This window comes from Symphodus melops, assembly GCF_947650265.1.
Source record: "Symphodus melops genome assembly, chromosome: 10".
Lineage (NCBI taxonomy): Eukaryota > Metazoa > Chordata > Actinopteri > Labriformes > Labridae > Symphodus > Symphodus melops.
Genome location: NC_136700.1, coordinates 22,721,819 through 22,742,570, shown reverse-complemented (window position 1 = coordinate 22,742,570; position 20,752 = coordinate 22,721,819). Strand labels below are relative to the sequence as shown.

The window sequence follows — 20,752 nt, the reverse complement described above, 5'->3', positions numbered from 1 at the left end:
GACCTCTTCAGCCTGTTCGCCAGTGATCTGGGTGGATATGCAGCCAGGGAAGACATTGAAGCCGTTCTGCAGGTTCTGGATGGAGAAGTCCCGGCATCCCTGAAGAAGTGCTTCAGTGAGGTCAGTGAACGCAACACAGCAGGTCTGTCACAACAAACGAATGAACACTGAGAAACACCAGGGGTCAAGTGTATGTGTGTGTGTGTATGCACGCATGCGTGTGTGGTTGGAATAATAAAAACTAAACTGAGCTTCAGACTGATAACTTTCTTAGCAGCCGCCTTCTCTTCCTGGCTCATGTCTCAGGGTTTGTTTTCAGTATTACAGAGGAGTTAGCCACATGCTCATAGAACAGCTATTGTTACAAGTTTCTCACATAGAGCCAGAGAGATAATACAAAGTTTGGCTTCATAGAGGGATATTGTTCTCCTTATTAGAATACAAAAAAGCCTTTCAGATCACAAAGTGCAACAAACAACTTCAGATAATAAGAAAATAAAACGCAAATGAAACCTCACAGCCAGAGAGCTCCAGGGGAGGTAAACATGTGTAATGTACGGGAGGTTACAATCAATCAATCTTTATTTGTATAGCAGCAATTTATAACAAGTGTTATCTTGAGACACTTCACAATAATCAGGTAAAAGACCTTCATTATTGCAGTAGTAGTCCATCATGAGCATTTTAGCACAATTTACAGTGGCAAGAAAAAACGTCCTTTTAACAGGCACAAATCTTAGGCTAAAGCAGACTGATGGCGAAACAGCCATCTATCGAAACTGCACCGGCTTGATAATGGGATAAGATGCAAGAGGAGGGAACAGACAGGCCGTCCACCAACGATCCCGAGGAACCTCAGAGAGCTCAGGAGGTCCCAGGAAAAGTTAAAAACATAGATTTGCTGTCAGCAGCAGGTAGAAGTCACTGCACTAAAAGTATTCTGTAGATCTAAATTTGGCCTCACATTATAAACAGGACTATGCTCATGTTTACCAGAAAACTTGAATTAAATATTCAGTTATTTTTCAAAGCCACGTTATTGTAACTGAGTCGTCGAGAGGATGATTGGAGTGACAATAAAATGTAAACTCAGGGATTAGGAGGAGGAAATCGGCAGAAGAACATTTTTGAAAGGATTTATTAACAAAATCTCAACTGAAACAAGCTTCTATAACAAGACAAATAAAAGAGAATCTATTCTTTCATTAGATAAAGTCCAAAAACTAACAATGAAAATCCAGCGGTTAAGTCAACCTTAAGGCCTGGAGGAAAACCTGCTCCTTGTACAGAAGGAGAAGCGGTCCGACCTGCTTCTCTCCTTCTCCGTGTGCTTTGCATTGATTGTTGAGTTAGCACAGGTGAGCTCAGTCAGCAGCTGCAGCAAGCGGCGAGCAGTACCTTCCACTTATGTATATTTACAGAGGCAAGTCAAGCATTCAGTCCTAAAGTAATCTCCTGGATATACAGATTATATAGATATATATTTTTTCACTTTTGAGTGCTCGCTCAGCTAACAGGATGCTGATGAGCTAACAGAATATTTCCTTCGATTTAGTTACTGGTGTTGATGGTAAAGTTTGTATAATTAGAAAGAATTTAAGTATCGGGTAAACTCATGGTGAGAAATGTTAATCTGCTAAAATGTGGTTAGCGTTTTTATGAAGTCTTTATCAGGTCGTCCTCTTCATCAGTGAAAAAGGAGCCTCTTCCCCGTCTTCGTGTAGTCTCTCTTCATCTGTAAAGAAATGTAATTCCTTGTGTAGGAGACGAGCATCACTCCTATATTAACAGATCTGAGTACATCAGTCACACGTGTGGGTGGAAGCGGGGGGGAGAAAACACCTCAACAAAAACACTACAGAACATAACACCGCCCCCTCTTTATGTTTTAAAGAGGGAAACTCATGAACTCGAACCATGAAATATGCCCCAGAAGTAAAAAAAAAAAAGTGCATTATCAAACACACCATCGAGTGGCAGTAGCAAAACAAACACCACTGCCACCTACAACACACCGCCTTGTGTTCGAGCACTACATACAGCAACTTGTGAGATGTTAAAAGAGATTTTGATTCAACACGTGGCCAACACCAAGAACTGTGAACCCGCCCACAACGACCGAGGTGAGCAGCACTCCTGCGCCTCTCCTTGATGTCGGGTGAGGCTGGACTGCTGGAGACACCACACGTGTGGTTACAGGCGGAGAGACTCATATCAGATACTGATCATCTCTTTCACTTTTCTGTCTCGTTGCAGGGCGACAAAGTGAACTATGAGCGCTTCAAGAGCTGGCTCCTACAGAACAAGGAGGCGTTCACTTTGTCCAGATGGCTTCTGTCCGGAGGAGTGTGTGTCACGCTCACCGACGACAGCGACACGCCGACTTTCTACCAGACCCTGGCTGGTGTCACACACTGTGAGTACAAGAAACACTCTCTTCCTTTCATTTGTTCTTCTTCATTATTCCATCCTGCTCGTCATCAGTCAGCTCTCTCTCATCTCTCTGCTATGTCACACTTAAGACCTGCACACCACGATCAACGACCACTGAACTGTTGATGCAGGATTTCCTTATCCATTACTCTGTTATTATTTCCAAGGTTGACTGTAGGTTGTAAACGCATTTGTTGCTTAACTTTTGCAATTATATTGAAAACTACAGAAGCACGAGACACCATTTTGCCACTCAAGTAATTTTGCAAACCTCGAAAAAATACTTCTTAATAATTCTTCTTCTCATGGAAGAAAATGTGTTAATGGGTGTCTTTTGACAGGTTGAACAAGAGACGGAGGGAATCACATCATTTTTATTGATATTGAACCAAATCACAGCGACAGTTATCTCATGATTCTTTGCATGAAGTCCACTTAGATGCTCTACGTTGAATTCACTTCAGTTGAGCAGAAAAGAGCTTGAGGTTGTTGTTTTTTTTCTGAATTTAACCAAATGTGTATATTTAATATACGTTCTTGCACATCTTCTTTTGAGACATTTAATATTTTAGAAGTTCAGTTGTTTCGCTTGCAAAGGTTTAGGGGGAAAAGTCAGGTTGACACGTTCGATTGTCCCTCTGTAGGTTACGAACAGAGCGGTTGGGGGTTCAGTGTCTTGCCCAAGGGCACCTCGGCACTACTTGGGAAGTGCCCTGGCACCTCTCCAGCAACCAGAAAAACGTAGATATTTTGGTTCACTTGAAGCAACGACCCCCGTCCATTTACCATTTTAAAAATCCAACACATATTGAGCTGATATCTGATGTTATTATTGTCTTCAAGAGAAATTAATTTTAGAAATTGTAAAAAAAGAAATTAGAACCATTCATGATTATAATATAGCACAAGGACAAAATATACAGAGATGTTCTTACAAGTAAATTTAGCCAGGCTTTATTTTGCCAATTAAGGACAGAGGGCTGGGAAAGCGTGTCTTGTAAAGAGAACCTGGACGCTACCTTTAATCTGCTGATCCTCTTAACTTAGTGTCTCTGAATGTGTGTGTTGGAGAGGGAGAGAGAGAGAGAGAGTGACACTCTCCTGATCCATGATTCTTTCTAGAAGAGGAACATGAAGCTTGACTCACGGTTGAGCGTAGAGCAGCGAATTCCCCCCTTGCCCCCCGCTAACTCGTTAGCATTTAATAGCATCGTAATATTCTGAGAGTTGAAATCTGAGGGAGAAACGGGCGTCGGGTCGGGATGACGTAGATTTCTGTGGCAGTGATCAAGTGGAGGTTAATATGCTGAGCGCTGGCTGTGGCATCACCTCTCCAAGGATGTTCCCTGGATAATGGTATGGTATCTCTGCTGCAGGTCGGAGAGAGTCGCACCTCTAGGTGGGTATCACGTCAGACTAGTCACACTCGTTGTGATTGTCATTCTGTTCTAGCAGCTAATGTTGAAACTGTTTGTTGGAGAGAAAGGGTAACTTTATCCAAAGACAGATACAGAACTTGTAAGTTGTATTGATAGATTTACGAGGAGAGTACAAGACGAAGATTGAAGCATAAACTAAGATGTGTTTGTAAAACCAAGAATTCAAAACTTTAAGCAGGAAGAGCTTGTGCCAAACTTCCTATCAAGGTTCCTCCTCCTGTGTCATTTTTAACAGAAAGTTCCTGAGCTACGACATTTTTTTCCAATTGTGCCCAACATTTAATGTATCAAGGTTTAATAGAGTAAGTCAGTTAGGATATAACTTTATCGATCCCCAATGGGGGAATTTAGTTATCTCTAAAACTGGGCGCTATCTTTTGCACGTTCGATTCTGAATGATTCGGTATAATAGGTTGAGAACTGTTTGCTTCGGGTAGCGGTCAGAAGACTGGCTGCGGTTGACTATTACTCCATGACTAAATATAAATATAATTTACAGCCACCTTAGTTGATTATTAATGAACCCACTTATGCTCATAGAACTTAGAAGTTGCTGTTCTACAGATGCATCAGTCACTTACTTCTTCGTGTTATTGTGTGTTATGTAAAGACAGATCGAGGTAGAGCAGCAGCTCCTGTGTTCTGTCATGTAAAATAAACGTTTTTATGACGCTTTCAGACATGTAGCATACTTACTGTTTCATAAGCATGCTTTGATTGGGTGCATTTTCCTGCAGAGACGACTCTTTCTGTACCTGTTAGTCATAAAGAACCAAAAATAAGAATTGGTGTGAAGCTGTAATGAACACCCTGGCCCTATTCATGAGGCATTTTACTCTTTTCCGCCTTGGCTTGTACTGTATACCTTCTGGTGAAGATTCAATCAGGCTCTGGTGTGTCTCTCAGCTCATTTACGTCTAATGCATTTAAGAACCTTTAGCTTCTGGCAGGTTCCACTGCCAAACCTCAAATTTTTAAGTCTACAATCGTTCCAAGAATTTGAGTTTAATCAAAGCCACTGACACTGATGTAACCTGCAATAATACCATAGCCTTTCATTAACACAGAGCCATCTAGACTTATTGTTAGCAGTTTGGGGGGAAAAATACTTCCTGTAACAAACTGATGCTAACAGACTGAAATTAAAGTCAGTCTAGAGGAGGGTTTGAACGTCTCTAAGCAGATCAAAATAAAACCAACTCCACATGATCATTCTTCCCTGTGTGCCCCTTCAGGGCAAAATGAGGGTTGGATTTACGAACATTCAACACTACTACCATGTTTCTAATGATACAAAGCTTCATGGAAATGGGTGAAGTATCCCTTTAATAAAGCCGATCGGAAAATATATTTCTGTAAGGTTTCGTTGGGGGTTGGAAGTTTGCCAAAGCGTTCAATACCTCACTACTTTTTAATATGGCGTGTTTTAAATCGATACAATCTCCGTTATCATTTCTTTTTTCATATCTAAAGTACAGTAACTTTAAAGAAACGACAGATCCTCAGTTATATTTTTTTACCAAATGTGAAAGAGGCAGTAGTCTCTAAACTGCACAGATGAAATCTGTATTTGTCGGGTAAATACACCAACACATCGACCTGTTGGCCTCTGTGATCAGGACTCCGTCGCAGTTTGCTTATTTTTGGGTTTCTCTTCAGAAGCTTTCCTCCTTGGGTTTGTTGAGTTTGAAACCCAGCTTTGATACTCAAAGGTAGTCCAGAGTCTGTTCAATGGTGTTCAATAATGTATCACTCTCATATTATTTCCTCCCATGTCTTTCGCCTTTAGGCTCTAAATTATTTATTTTGCACCCAGCACTCCCATTCAGTTTGTTTAGGTAGAAACACACAGTCCTGAGGCCTGACATGGAGGTGAACACAACATGTGAAAAAGGTGTTTGAGCTTATGTCAACTGTGCTGACGTTTACATCTGAATTTCAGGGTCAGAGGCTTTGAACGTACACGCATGCTTTACTCAAGTAAAAATACTTAGGTGGCTGTGTAAAATTAGAAATATTGATGTAACTAATTCAAGTAGACATTTAAAGTCCAGAGTTAAAGGGGAAAACAGCCTGTGCTGAAGAATTTCAATCAAACTGCAGAAAATAATGAACAAGAAGTTTGTAAATAATCTGGATGGGGATTGTCTCTCTGCTCTAAATCTGCTGCCTGTCGTCGGCCATGTTGGATCCTTCACTTTCATCCAAGTGGATCCAAGTTCAAGTTTGTCACATTCACCTGCCGTCTCTTCCCCACACTCCAGTTTGAACTTTGTTTCTGTCATGTTACATCTGTCGAGTGTGCAGCGTAGCGTAAAGCCAGTCTTGATGATTCGATTGTAAGGTTGCAATGATGCTCATTCCCTCATATACATCAACGCTACAGTAAAAAGGCCTGCTTTGAAAAACTTTTTGAGGGGAAAAAGGAACGGAAACATTTTCTGTCAGTATCAAACAATGATGATCAAAAAGTAGCTTTTAACAACGGTGTCCATTATTGAAAATGAAAGGTCCTCTAAGGATGTGTTTCACCTGAGGGCTCCTACAGGATCATGTTTTGTTAACTTCCAGCTGTGGTTGGGGTCCTGTTCTATTAGCTCTGGATCTGTTTTTTGTCTGTTGTATAGTCGGCTCAATTCGGTGCCTGACTGTTCAAAAGAAACAGTTGATGACGGTAAGGTTTGATTGTGCAGTATGTGTCATTTTTGTTCTCTAGAGTAAATGATTCTGCGTGTATATTACTTTGAGTAACGCTGCAGCTCTACGTGTTCTTCATTCAAAGCAATCCGGATTTGGTAGTCTTGTAACGTCTGGATCTGGATCAAGTTGATCCAATCAAATGTAGCTTTGAACAGCCGGCACTTAAGTGACATCAGTGAACTGATCCTGAATATCAAGAAATGCCCAAGTGAAATTCTGGTAAGAGTGAATTTTCGTGTTTAATCCTGTACCCTGAACAACAGAGCGATCGCCCTCTTTAGAGGATTCACAAGCACTCACCCACAACCATAAACACCCCCCTCTGACTGGAAGCTCTGACCAATAACTGGGGAAAACAGGCTTACAAGAAGGTCGTTTTATGACCCGACTAGAAAGCCTTCATCCACTTTCTGGCAGGAAATGACCTCCTTTTTATTTCCCTGTGTGTGTGTTGTGTTTGTGTGTGTGTTTTGACACCTGTCATATGTTGTGGCTCCATGCCAGATGCTAGCTGGCTAGCTTCTGAATCCTATTACCTTAAGCTGCAGATTAGCATGTTGAAAAGGGGGAGGCTGGTTCATTAACCCAGGCGGAGCAGTATGTACTACAGTATATTGGCTGAGTCATATACAGTATGAGAACATTACAAAGAGAGTCACCTTCAGTTTGCTCTGTAGTAATAAATTAACAATTTATTTTTATTCTCACATCTCATCATTTTACTCTCCTGTTTACACTGTGGCAGCACTGAGTGATTCTTTTCTGAATCGTAGTCCAGAATCAGTCGCCCCCAACACACGAGAAGTATTTAAAACCTAAGAAAACTTACAAAGATTCCATTAGAGAAACTATGACGGGACAAAAACCACACTGATTTCTTTGCCTAACAAACTGATGAAATTACTTTCAGTATTGTTTTTTATTCATGATTTGTCAATGGAGTTGTTGCTTTATTGATAATAATCTCAATACTCGTGTCAATCATACGAGAAGTGACAGAAGGAGTCGTGGATACAAGCGGTCAAAATGAGTTTCCTCATGAGTGTGTGGACATCTGGACGGCGTTCAGATAAGAGCGACCACTCCTTTGAATCTCAGGGAGCCAGTTGAGTTTGAGCGAGCATTTGATAAGGATGCCTCATGGATGCTTCCCTTTGCAGTATTTTTCGGTCTCTTCTAACTTGGAGGAAGCTCCATGTAGGCCCAGAGTTTGTCGGAGGGATTGAATATACAACATCTTGCCATGGGAAATTTCAGAATGAGGAGAGGAAAAAAACGTTCCTGGGAGAAGGAAGTCTGCATCTTAGCCTGCCGCCAACACGATCTGGATACAGAAAGGAAAATGGCTGGATTGTTCTGATGGTTGTCTGGGGCTAACGTAGATCTACACTGTTCACCTTGCAGACTTGATGAAAAGACGCCACAGTACTGCATTGGCTTCAGCCAACATTAACGAGCAGAATACCTTTAGTGATTGACTTTAGAAAGCCGTTAAAAGCAACTCCGTCCACTGCTCTTCACTGCTCTCTGCTGTGGTAGAGAAGACGGTGATCCCTCTGCTCAGTGGCTCTGCTGAGGTGGGTTAGTGTAACCGTTCTTCACTCTCCAACCATCAACCTCACCAGGCCTTGTTTCTGACCTGTGTTCTTGCTCGTCTGCACTGAAACACTTCACTGTTTATTCATTCAAGCATGTCATTGTTATGCTCTGTGTTTTTGACCCTACTTGTTTCCCGTCCTGCAGTGGAGGAGTCTGACATTATCGACTTGGAGAAGCGCTACTGGCTGCTGAAAGCTCAGTCCAGAACTGGTCGCTTTGACTTGGAAACCTTCGTCCCGCTGGTCTCTCCCCCTATCCACGCCTCACTGAGTGAAGGTAGGACTGACTTCTCCTTTTTATTGAACTAAAATAAATCTATAGCAATCCCTTCAGGAAGCTGCTGGACTACTTGGAGGCAGACACATATAGCAATTAAAAGAGATTAAAGCCATAAAGAGAAATATGAAATTCAAATGTATTAAAGCAATCAGAAGAATAATTAGAAATAAGATGAGGTAAAAAGATGACATCCTGTTAAAAAAAAGTCTATAAAAGTGAGTTATGAGACGTCACCTTCTGCATCTATTCAGGTCAATTCTGAGCTGCAAATTTGAAGTCTCACTTTGCAGGTTATTTTTTTCATCTCCACGGAGAGAGTTGCTTTTGTCTCAATATTGCCTTCTCTTTGTTTTTGTTTTTTTTCCAGGCCTGTTTCACGCCTTCGATGAGAACCGGGACAATCACATCGACTTTAAAGAGATCTCTTGCGGGCTGTCTGCATGCTGCAGGGGGCCGGTGGCTGAAAGGCAGAAATGTGAGCCATGCTGTGGTTTTTAATCATTACAGATAAATGTTTCCCAAAGGCTTCACACACACAGTCTGTTTCTTCTTTGTAGCTGTTATTTGGAGTTTAAATGTAAGCCGGAGGGTGAGGCTGTTTTTTTGTAAAGTGGCAGATTGTAGTTCATTAGTGCACAATCACTGGAGCTTGAAATTACATTTGCAGAAATGGATTTTCTTGCTAATAGTCTAAGCAGCATAATGTGGGGTTTTGCAAGCCGAAAGTGAAACGTTTGCATCCTTCATAACTAACTCCTATCATTCTTTCTCTCTCCGCTCCTAGTTTGCTTCAAAGTGTTTGATGTTGACCGTGACGGCGTTCTGAGTCGAGATGAGCTCCATGAAATGGTCGTGGCCTTGCTGGAGGTGTGGAAGGACAATCGCACAGATACACTGCCTGTAAGTTCATGCTCGCTCGCGCACGCACACACGTGCATGTAAGAAGTTTCAGATGACGTAATTTACATATTAAGCAATCCTACAGTTCTGTTAGAACTGAGGCTCATAAGGTGGTGAACAAACACAAATGTACTCCTTCGTTGCCCCTAATTGCTCCTGTGGGTCTTCAAACCCAGCAGGTCATTTCTACATGACCTCCAACTCTTTACAGTTGATGCTTGTGGGGCCTTGAACCCTGTTCATTAGAGCATTCATTTAGTAACATGTGTGTTCTATTACATGCTATGTAATCTGAAATAGTTTTTTTTTTTCACATGGAAATGCTCTCATAGGTAAAATTTGAGAAATAAATATGAATGTTGCTTTACTCATCATTTTGGGGCGGCTGTGGCTCAGTTGGTAGATCCAGTCGTCATGCAGCAGGGTTCGATTCCTTGCTCCTGCAGCCACGTGTCCAATGTGTCCCTGGACAAGACACTTAACCCAAAGTTGCTCCAGCTGCTTCATCGGCAGCGTATGAATGGAATTAGGTAGTCTATGAGCATGTACAGACTACATTCACACTTATCTTCTATTTTCCTCAGAACCAGTCGAATATAGTTTTTTTAATGACATATTTTTAGGTACTTGAGTGTTGGGATGTTTCCACATCAGGAGACGAGGATGAGCTGCTGCATGGTGTTTATTATTTTATGCTAATGTATTCAGTGTTATGCTAATGTGTTGTTTCAGGAGCTGCACAGCAGCGTGTCCGACATTGTAGAGGACATCCTGAAGATGCACGACACAACCAAGGTGAGACACACAGCGCATCATCAGTCGTCATTTGTGTAGCCTGTAGAAGGTATTCCTTTGAGTTTGGCTCCATAATCATGTACATGCATGTAGTTCCACATACTGTCACTAGGGGGCCTAAGGTTTTTGTTAGGATTGTGCTGGAGGGGGATTTTGTTGTTGTGTGTTAACAGGTAAAGACGTTTATAAAAACTTAAGGGATCAGTCTTTTTTTTTTACCTGGAGCTGTCAGTTACAGACAGAGCACTGTACAAATACTTTAGCAACAACATGAAATAAATGACCCAATCTTGAGGTAAGTAAGACTACTGTTGTTATTGCAGTGATGTTGAAACAGGCGTTGGTATCATTTGCTATCATTTACAAAAACCGAGTCTTGACAAGTCCAGACCTGCAGCAACCCTCCAGATGTGCAAAGATGTTTCTCTTTTAAGGAGCGGGATTGTAATTTTGACTTGTTTGAAAGTAAATCATTTGTCTTTTTGCTGTTTTTCTTCCTCCCCAGTTGGGTCATCTGACCCTGGAGGATTATCAGATCTGGAGTGTGAAGAGTGCTTTGGCCAATGAGTTCCTAAACCTGCTCTTCCAGGTCAGTACACTCTCTTCCTGCTGTTGTACAACTTGTATTATTGTGAAATTGCTGCAGATGAAGTCAAGTCAATTTCCACGTGTTTTGTTTATGTGTTTTGTGTGTGTGTGTGTGTGTGTCTGTCTTGGTTTCAGGTCTGTCACATTGTCCTGGGGCTCCGGCCTGGGACTCCTGAGGAGGAGGGACAAATCATCAGGTACAAACCTGTTTGAGTTACCTGCCTGTGCTTGTGTGAAGAATAGAGTGTCTGATAGAGGTTTTCTGATCCGATTTTTCTTTTTCTCTGTGTGTGTGTGTGTGTGTGTGTGTGTGTGTGTGCGTGCGCGTGCGTGTGTGTGTGTGTGTGTAGGGGTTGGCTAGAGAGGGAGAGCAGACATGGGCTGCAGCAGGGTCAGAACTGGTTTCTCATCTCCATGCTGTGGTGGCAGCAGTGGAAGGACTACGTTCAATATGTAAGTCATCTTAAAGACAGTCATTAAACATATTCCCTCTTTTTAACACCATATAAAAAAGCATTTTGTAGAATGCTGTAACAGCAAGGGATGCCTAAAACTTAAGTGTCAAACTATTTTACATCATACAACATCTACTGCTCAGAAAAGAGTCTGTCTGAAGACGACTACAGACCCACGTGAGCACGCTGGGATAGATGCAGAGCAGTCATCATTAATCTCAGGTAAACCTTGACAGGGCAGTCCCTGCGTTTCTCTTCCTGTGCAGGAGCATAAGGGGATTGTGGTGGAGCAGCCGTCCATCCTGGGCTCGCTGCGGACCCCCATGGCCACAGCCACCGTAGAGCCCAGTCCACCAGACAGACTGGGAGGACTGGGAACCTTCAGCCAGGTCAGCCCCTCTGAGGAGAGGTCACCTGATGCGGTGTCCAGCGCGTCGGAGGCTACGGAGAACGGTCAGTCTGCACACGGCGCAAAATGTGAAAACGAATCACAACACATACTCAAACTGTGCTGCTGTGCAAAAATGTAATTCAAATGATGATGTAATCAGAGCTTGTAGAGCCTGATCATGTTGCACAACTGTTTTTAAAAAGAGTGCATTTGTATTAGCTTTATTGTTGAGCAAATATTCTTATCAAGGCAGTCAACATTAATATGTTAATTCATGCATCTAATCGAGAGACCTTAAAGCGTTTTTAATGACTTGGAGTGGAAGGAGCAGTCACGATACTGGCTGAAGTGATGACGTGATGTGAAACTGTTTGATCATGAAGGCTGATGTTCCTCAGTGGACTATCACTGACATATAAGAAGTGCACAGCAGACTGGAGTTTCTTGAAGCCGTGAAACAACAGGCAGAAAGTGAAAGAGATCAGTCATTACATCCCTTATATTATAAAACAGCTCCTCATCACGCTGCACTATCATGAACTCACAGGCCACATCTGATCGAGTCCTCCACAGCACGTGTAGACGCTTGAAAAAGGGCTGATCTGACTTCAGACCTTTTACCTCCAGATAGTGACCACCAATGCAAACTGAACAGAGAGGCTCCTACTGATGCATGGTGGAAGCCATTCATTGTCTTCTCAGGCAGTAACAGTCAGCTAAGCCAAAGATGCCGGTGTTTGATCCATAAAGTCACGTAATAGGAGGCTCCACATGCGTCGTGGTGTTAGCGAAGAGCTGGACGGGCTCAGGTCAGACATCAGGGGAGACACGGGAGGAGGCCAGAGAGCCTCACTTTAAACCTGATGTTCCACTCTCAAATCAACTATTTGAGCTGTGTTTGACTGCTCGAAGCTTTCATTGTTAGTATTTTTAAATAGTAAATATGAAGGGTTATAGCGATTGATCAGTGTCTCCTGTGATAAATCTCACACAGGAGTATAATGTAACACTCTGCTTCTTCCCTCTCCTCCCTCCGTGCAGCTCTGAGCCCGCAGGTCGCTCCCTCTGCCACCGAGAGTTGTTTCGCCCGACAGCACAACATGTCGGACAACAACAATCAGTGTTTCTCTGGAGCTAACGGACACCTCCCGTCCCTGCTGGCAGCGCAAAGACCTGGAGCCATCGACAACCAGTCTCTGGTCAATACTGACCCCATGAAGGCAAGTTGTACTGTTGATGTGTTTGCAGAGGCAGAATGAGCCAGACAAGACGGTTCAGCTTCTTCAAACGAAAAGATGTCAAATTCTAGTGTTTCCATGATTTACATGTTAATTTGAAGCAGCTTCCTAACTTTATGTTGTAATCTGTGTGCTCATGTGCTCAGCCTATCATTGCAAAGAAAAAGAAAGTTGTCAGTTTTAGCTCCAGTTTTGTGTCAGCTTGGGATCACATGACATGGATTTGACATATGAGAGCAGAGACGCTCCAGGGTCAGTGTGAGCTCTCTGGATTCTATACAGGACAATAGAAGTCCTAAGCAACCAATAATCAATTTTTGGTTAAACATATGAACGTATGAGTGAAAAAAAGTATGATATCAATTGTCATTAAAGTGACAGGGATAGTTTCAAAACACCTGGTCTAAAGAGGCATCAGATTATTGAACATTTTAAAAACCTTCGAGCTGGTTTGTTTCAGAGTGCCATGGATGTAAAACACGACTTTGGTCCATTTTTAAAACTATACAACCACAAATTTCACAGCTTGCTTATGTTTACATACGCCTGTATAAAACAAAGGAACAGCATGTCAGAAGAATGATTTCTTCCAGATCCTTCTTTGTATGGCAGAGGTAATGATCGTTACTCCCCCCGCTGGCTCAGGCTCTCAGGGACCAGATGGTGCTTCCTTTTCCTCTGTCTTATCTCTGTGTTTTGCATTAATGACAGAGGAGACAGTCCCTGTCTATTATCTGTCATTTGAACAGGCAGAGTGCTTTATTTTGTGCACGTGTTTAAATGCTGTGTCCCTGCAGGCCCCCACGTTAACCATGGAGGGCGGCCGGCTGAAGCGCTCCCTGCAGCTGCCGCCGGGCAGAGACTTTGAGACGGTGCCAGAGCCGGTGTGGCGAGCACTCTACCACTGGTACGGTGCCAACCTGAGCCTGCCGCGACCGGTGAGTTTCTATATAGAATATACACACTTATCACACAATCAGGATCAAGGCTGTTAACTGGTGTAGAGCTGAGATACATATGTGGAACGTTATTTACATTTCAGCGCAGTCTCCTATCATAAAATATAGGAATTCACAGAACTTATATTTTTAGATCTGATATTTAGAGCATGATTGTATCAAAAAGGTTTTAACAAAATCTAAAGTTGAATCAAAGTAAAAACAAATAAATAAAACGACAACCAAAGAAACTGCAGATAAGAAAATAGATTGAACTAATTCTGTGATTGTCCCTGAAAATGTGTTTAGAAAATTTCACACGTGTCCCTCACAGTGGGAGGAGTTCCTCGGGATGCAACCAATGTCCTCAAGAGATCGCTGTGGTCAGAATGTTTACAAAATATCCAAGATGGTGGAACAAAGTCAGACGCTGTGATGACGGCTTTTTGTCTTCACATTAATGATGTGATGTGATAATGATGAGTTGGACGTATCGTCTGTATCTACTGAGGAGCAAAAAAAGAACACAATGACAGAAACGACGATGAGACCACTTTTTTTCGTGCTCTACCACTTCATGGTCTTTTTTAGCTGGTCATGAAACAGACCGAGATAAATACTGAAGTCTCTTTACGAGCAACAGAACAAGAAACAAGGATTTCTATCATGTTGTTTTTAACTCCTGAAACTTCAGCATAGCTGTCAGACAAAGTGATTAACTGCACACACAGCTCTGTTTACATTAAATCATTGATGAGTGATAAGTTTGATTGTTTGGAGATGGGATGAAAAATGTTGTTAAAAATTACAGGACTTAGAAGAAGAAGAAATAACAGGTACCTCTCTGTGCACGGTGAAAAAACCTGCAAGGTCTCTAAGTTAAAAATGTCGGCAAATTAACTACATGAATGACTTAGTGTTGAAGTTTCTAACAACAAAGGTTTTTTATATTTCAAGATCTTTTCCAAATAAAACAAACAAACAAACAACAACAGAAAGAGAAGCGGCAGAAAGGTTGAAAACTTTATTAACACCCAAAAACTGTAACAACTGCTCGTTGTATGGTGTGTTAAAAGGTATTGCGTGATATTCGGTGCAGTCGTCCCCGTACATAAACAGATAGAAAGTATAGCTGTGAAACTTTATTTTCAATCCACGCAGGTGATCCTGGAGAGCAAGACGGGCCATGCAGAGCTGGAGCTCTTCCCCCGCTACCTCCTCTTCCTCCGCCAGCAGCCGGCCACGCGCTCCCCCCAGTCCAACATCTGGGTCAATATGGGTATGACCAGTCTGCGAATGTTCCCTCCGTATTTACCCGCAGCAAGAGGTAAAGTAAGCCTGCAGCAAGACCAGAGCAAGCCGTCGACAAATGCTTCATTGAGCCAGCCTGCATCCCCCCCCCCCACCCCCCTTTAATCCTCCCAGTGTGGACTGATCCAGCCCTGGCAGTGCTCTGGAGTGGGCGATGGAATCAACCAACGGCCCATGAAGGGGAAAGACTGCTGATCACCCTAAAAGATGCATCATTTCAATGTTTTCCATCTTCACAGACTTTGCTGCTCATGTGTTAGTTTTGAAAACACTTGTTTTGGTTCTCTGCAGTCGCCTTCATTATTTCTCCTTTGAACAGTCTGGGATCTGCAGTATTTTTAAAGGTGCACTCTCAATAAAAACCCTGAGTGTAGAGTCTGTTGTCCTGTTATATTACATCCAAGTGGATTCATTGGACAAGTAAACACACAGAGCGCGAGTGGAGATGTGCACATTTTCTCCGGTGTAATCCAGTTTGGAGATTGCATCAGCGCTGAGCTGGAGAGCGCTGGTCCACTCCGAGTATCAGGTTTTGCCCCAGTGAGGATTCGGCTTCCATCATGACTCACTCTGAGCCCAGGCAGCTTTTACAGCAGTCCCTATTTTAGGCACAAAGCCAAACATCTAAAGTGGATCTAATTCTGCCTCATAATGTCCTGTGAGAGCCTGAAGGCTACAGCCGAGCACTGAACAAGCGGACGGGACCTTTTGTTGTTCTGCTGGTCGTGAGGCAAAGCTGTGCAGATGGAAAACAAAACATGTTCAAATCCTTATTTTAAATCATACATTTGGGATCAATACTAGTTCAATGAAGCTTTAAACTGATTTAACAGAACTAATGTTTTTTTTTTGTATTTGATTTAATCCAATCGGAGTTCACTAAATCCACCACATTGATTGATAAAGCAAGTCTGCACTGATTGACAGAAAAGCCCTTTCTTGCTGCTTCCTTACAACTAATCCTCAGTCACCAGAGTGTTGATTTTGTTATTGTTCACCTGTTTGCATCTGTGACTTTTTTGACTGGATACTGTAAGACCTTCAGATATGAAGAAGCCAAATGAGCAAACAGAGATTTCGAACAAGCTGCTGTCAGTGTGTTAACGGTCGTCTTTGTGCTTCTCAGCGGGCAGTGTGCCGTCGCCCAACGCTCCTCTGAAGAGGGTGCTGGCCTACACGGGCTGCTTCAGCCGCATGGGCACTATCAAAGACATCCACCTGTACCTGTCCCAGAGACTCCGCATCAAAGAGGAGGACATGAGACTCTGGCTCTACAACAGTGAGGTGAGCTGCAAAGCTTTCCCCAACAACTTCAGCCACATTGTGCTTGTATGAAACACCACTTTCTAAACTGAAGAAATACATTGGCAATCGTTCCAAACCTGAACGTGGCCAATGTTTGTGTGCCTGGCATAATATTGGATGTCTAGGACTTCTTTGTTGTCATTGCTGGGATATTAAAAACAGGTTCAATGTTGTTGATTTTTACCAGACCTGTATGAGGACATCTTGGCAACCCTATTAGCACATCAAAATAATGTGTTTCTCTCCTTAATTAACATAAATGCAACATTCAAAGTGAACTGATGTAAAAGGAAAAAAACACATTTATAATGACAAAGTCCCAATAATACAAGTCCATAAGCATCTGTGCCTGTTTTTCTTTTACAGAACTACCTCACTCTCCTGGACGATGAAGACCACACACTGGAGAGCCTGAAGATCCATGACGAGCAGCAGCTGGTCATTGAAGGTGAGAAACGACCTCCATGTTTATGTTTCTACCTGTCTCCTGAGGGGACATCGGCAGAAAAACATTTGAAACACAAGTTTGTGGTGCACACGAGGAACTTTCTGTTTTTTGTGTGAAGGTTACCGTCTCCACCAGAAACGTCTTTTATTCACCCATGTCCCCTTAGAAGATCCGTATGTTTCATTTCCTTCCAGAAATGAAGGGGCGGATCTTTTGAACGATAACGGGGCTGAATCTTTTTTTTCTTCTTCCTCCACAGTCAGGAACAAAGACATGAGCTGGCCCGAAGAAATGTCCTTCATAGCAAACAGTAGTAAGATGGACAGACACAAAGGTAAGCTGGGAGGTGATCAATGAGCTTTTCACCTGATAGAAGATTGTTCTGATTGTTGAATATGAATTTGATTTCCGTTATGAAAGGGACGGTTTCCATTGTCAGGAAATAATTCACATTTTAGACTCAATTTTAAGCTCCTTGTCTACTTGTCTACCATGTTTATGTGAAAGAAAAAAATATTCTGTTTTTGTGCATTTTGCAAGCAACAAATGCTCCTGTTGTTTTCCTGGTAATGCCCAGATGCCTTTTCAAGTAACCTTCTTTTAATGATACGTCTTTGTCTTTCCACCTCAGTCCCGACAGAAAAAGGAGCCACTGGCCTCAGTAACCTCGGCAACACGTGCTTTATGAACTCCAGTATTCAGTGTGTGAGTAACACCAAGCCCCTCACCGACTACTTCATCTCTGGGAGACACCTGTACGAGCTCAACAGGTGACGTTTGTTCTGCTTTCACTGGGATATAAACGCTACAACCCTGTCGCTTACCTGTAATTATAACACGTGGCACGTTGTGCTGCATTTACAGAACCAACCCCATTGGGATGCGAGGTCACATGGCCAAGTGTTACGGTGACCTGGTGATGGAGCTGTGGAGCGGGACGCAGAAGAACGTGGCTCCGCTGAAGCTCAGGGTGAGCCGGCTCCTTTAAGTTCCTCACGTGACCGCGAATGGGACGCTGCCGATGAGACGGAAACTCTGAGGAGAGACTCGATTGGTGTTCACAGCAGCCTTTAACACTGAACAATAAACAAGAGTCACCCGTTATTGTTCCCCGTGCCTCTGAATGCACACCTCATTCCAGTCACCTTCAACACCTTTAAAACACATCTGCTTGATTTCCTTGTCATGTGCAGATGTTTGTTGTTGTTTTTGTTTTTCCTCATCTTCCTACTATCAGAATCACTTTGTTTGTTTCTAAACGGCCTTTCTAAGAGTATTATTGGACTAAACCTTGTGATGTCATTACAGTGGACAATAGCGAAGTACGCCCCGCGCTTCAACGGCTTCCAGCAGCAGGACTCTCAGGAGCTCCTGGCCTTCCTGCTGGACGGTCTCCATGAAGACCTGAACCGGGTGCACGAGAAACCCTACGTGGGGCTGAAGGACAGCGATGGCAGGCCGGACTGGGAGGTCGCCTCTGAGGTCAGAGGTTACGCTACTGATCGATCAAATTAGAGAGATAACATCTGAAATGATACTGATAATAAAGAGACTTCAAAATGTATCATTCTAAGAGTGGAAAGATGACTGTGTGTCGCTCTGTGGAGTCACAGTGCCTCAAAGGAGAGAAGATAATATTGCAATTGTAAGATGAATAAAAACATGTTTGATGAATTCTGTTTTTGTGATCTCATCTCTTCGCGTGTGTTTGTTTGAACGCTCCTGCAGGCGTGGGAGAACCACCTGCGCAGGAACCGCTCCATCGTGGTGGATCTGTTCCACGGTCAGCTCAAATCGCAGGTGAAGTGCAAGACCTGCGGACACATCAGCGTTCGCTTCGATCCCTTCAACTTCCTGTCCCTGCCGCTGCCCATGGACAGCTCCATGCACCTGGAGATCACAGGTGAGCTGTTGCACGGGCTTCGTATCGATTTGTTAATCTACAGACAACATCAAGGTACTCAGGGAAAAGAAATGCAAGAGTACTAATCAGACATTTCTTAGGGCTGTAATCTATCCACCAAACTTCTGCTTCATGACCACTTTTTTTTTTTTTTAATCTTTTACAGCTGTAAGATTTAAGTTGTAACTTCTGCCTACATCAATATTATCTCGTGCAGTTGTGCTTAACATCAGTCCTATCTTCATTCCAACTGGTCTATGTTTGACATAACACAAAGCTGGTGCAACCCAGTGCAGAACGTCAAACCTTTGAAATGCTTTGTTGTGTGTTTGTAGTGATCAAACTGGACGGTTCCACGCCTGTGCGATACGGCCTGAGGCTGAACATGGACGAGAAGTACACAGGACTGAAGAAACAGCTGAGTGAACTGTGCAGTCTGAAGCCGGAGCAGATCCTGCTGGCTGAGGTCCACACTTCCAACATCAAGGTGCACTTCCTTTTGAAAAGATGAGACTGTTTTATATTTGCTGTCTGTAATCAAGAGGCTGGATTTTGGTGCACAAAATCAGGTTGTAAACATGTTTTATATTTAGATTTTTTTCATTAAAGGGATACTTCATCCATTTACATGAAGCTTTGTATCATTAGAAACATGGTAGTAGTGTTGAATGGTCGTGAATCCAGCCCTCATTTTTGCCCTGAGACGAGAAAAATATGTTTTTCTTTGCCTCGACGTTTTCTTCATGTGATGCAATATGACGCTTTTTGCATCACATGAAGAAAACTTTCAAGCAAAGAAAAAAAAAAAAATTCTCCTCTCAGGGCAAAATGAGGGCTGGATTCACGACCATTCAACACTACTACCATGTTTCTAATGATACACAGCTTCTTGCAAATGGGTGAAGTATCCCTTTAACATTTTCACTTGTTCTAAATGTTTACAATATCGATTATTCCCAACAATCTAAAAAATGTAACTCTACAGGGCCAGTGTTGACAAACATTCTGAGAGTAACTTAAAACGTCTAATCCAGACGTCCTCACAACTCTGAGCCAGGAAGGGACAGAAACTGAGACCTCTCTGCTGTCATCTAACGACACTTTTGTTTACCTTTTGTTGCACATCACTGTGAACTGTCTGACTTACACGCTTTAGACTGTGTATAAGTCTGCATTGTTTGCATTTCTTTTCCAAACAGAACTTTCCTTCTGTTCTATTTTTAAAAACCTTGTCACTCCCTGAAGTGACCAACACATCAAGAATAAAAAGATCGGCCCACGATTTGGAGCTTGCAGTACTGGTAGGGACAGAAGACACAGAGCCTTACGTGGTTTACTCTTTTGCTTTGATTTGACCCTTTTAATGCAATGACTCACGTTCCAGCAGAAAACAGGCTCCTTCCTGACATCATTTTTTTCAGGGCACCGTTGCTGCGGTCAGTGCAGGTTTGCTGGCTCAGAGAGGAGCCAGCTGGATTAGTGTAAATATCACTAATCTTATTGCTGATGCTCTGAGAAAGAAGCATATCCTCTCTATTTTTAGATGGGTGCATTTCTTTACCCAGCAGGAAAGTGAGCACATTCTTTAATAAGTCGCTGCGTTTGTGGAGGAAGTTTTGCTTAGTTTTGCAGATGTCTTTGTCTCTGTTTCTCTGATGCCTTCAAGGAAACGGGAACAAGCAATATCCTTCATGTGTCAGGCAGGGTGTGTCACTGTTTCTAGCAAAGTGTTGTGTCAGAACATTTCAATAGTTTTTATTGCCACACTAAATTTCTTCACATTTTTTACTCATCGTTTTCTTTTTTTTAGTGTCCAGAAGGTTTGTGTGATTTCTGCATGCTCTCTTTTATCTGTTGCTGTCCTCCTGCTAGACGCTGATGACACTTTTTTTCATCTTCAGAACTTCCCCCAGGACAACCAGAAGGTGCGTCTGTCTGTCAACGGCTTCCTGTGTGCTTTTGAGATCCCAGTGCCAGGTTCTCCGACGTCTCTGACCTCACCTACACTGACGGGTGAGTTTGTTTTTTCC

The 20,752-nt window shown here is 42.7% G+C and overlaps 1 protein-coding gene across 1 annotated transcript in view; it reads left to right on the top strand.

Moving 5' to 3' along the window:
• The window catches only part of usp32 (ubiquitin specific peptidase 32), a 45,573-nt gene that overhangs the window by 16,543 nt on the left and 8,278 nt on the right, over positions 1-20,752 (top strand). Inside the window, exons 4-25 of the mRNA XM_079353736.1 lie at positions 2-120; positions 2,257-2,416; positions 8,316-8,447; positions 8,818-8,925; positions 9,235-9,350; positions 10,083-10,145; positions 10,651-10,734; positions 10,869-10,930; positions 11,084-11,186; positions 11,425-11,641; positions 12,621-12,799; positions 13,615-13,755; positions 14,917-15,034; positions 16,193-16,350; positions 16,738-16,819; positions 17,079-17,153; positions 17,451-17,589; positions 17,684-17,789; positions 18,128-18,301; positions 18,548-18,722; positions 19,058-19,209; positions 20,624-20,735. Coding sequence (XP_079209862.1) covers positions 2-120; positions 2,257-2,416; positions 8,316-8,447; positions 8,818-8,925; positions 9,235-9,350; positions 10,083-10,145; positions 10,651-10,734; positions 10,869-10,930; positions 11,084-11,186; positions 11,425-11,641; positions 12,621-12,799; positions 13,615-13,755; positions 14,917-15,034; positions 16,193-16,350; positions 16,738-16,819; positions 17,079-17,153; positions 17,451-17,589; positions 17,684-17,789; positions 18,128-18,301; positions 18,548-18,722; positions 19,058-19,209; positions 20,624-20,735 — 2,775 coding nt within the window. The remainder of the gene's footprint in view (position 1; positions 121-2,256; positions 2,417-8,315; positions 8,448-8,817; positions 8,926-9,234; positions 9,351-10,082; positions 10,146-10,650; positions 10,735-10,868; positions 10,931-11,083; positions 11,187-11,424; positions 11,642-12,620; positions 12,800-13,614; positions 13,756-14,916; positions 15,035-16,192; positions 16,351-16,737; positions 16,820-17,078; positions 17,154-17,450; positions 17,590-17,683; positions 17,790-18,127; positions 18,302-18,547; positions 18,723-19,057; positions 19,210-20,623; positions 20,736-20,752) is intronic.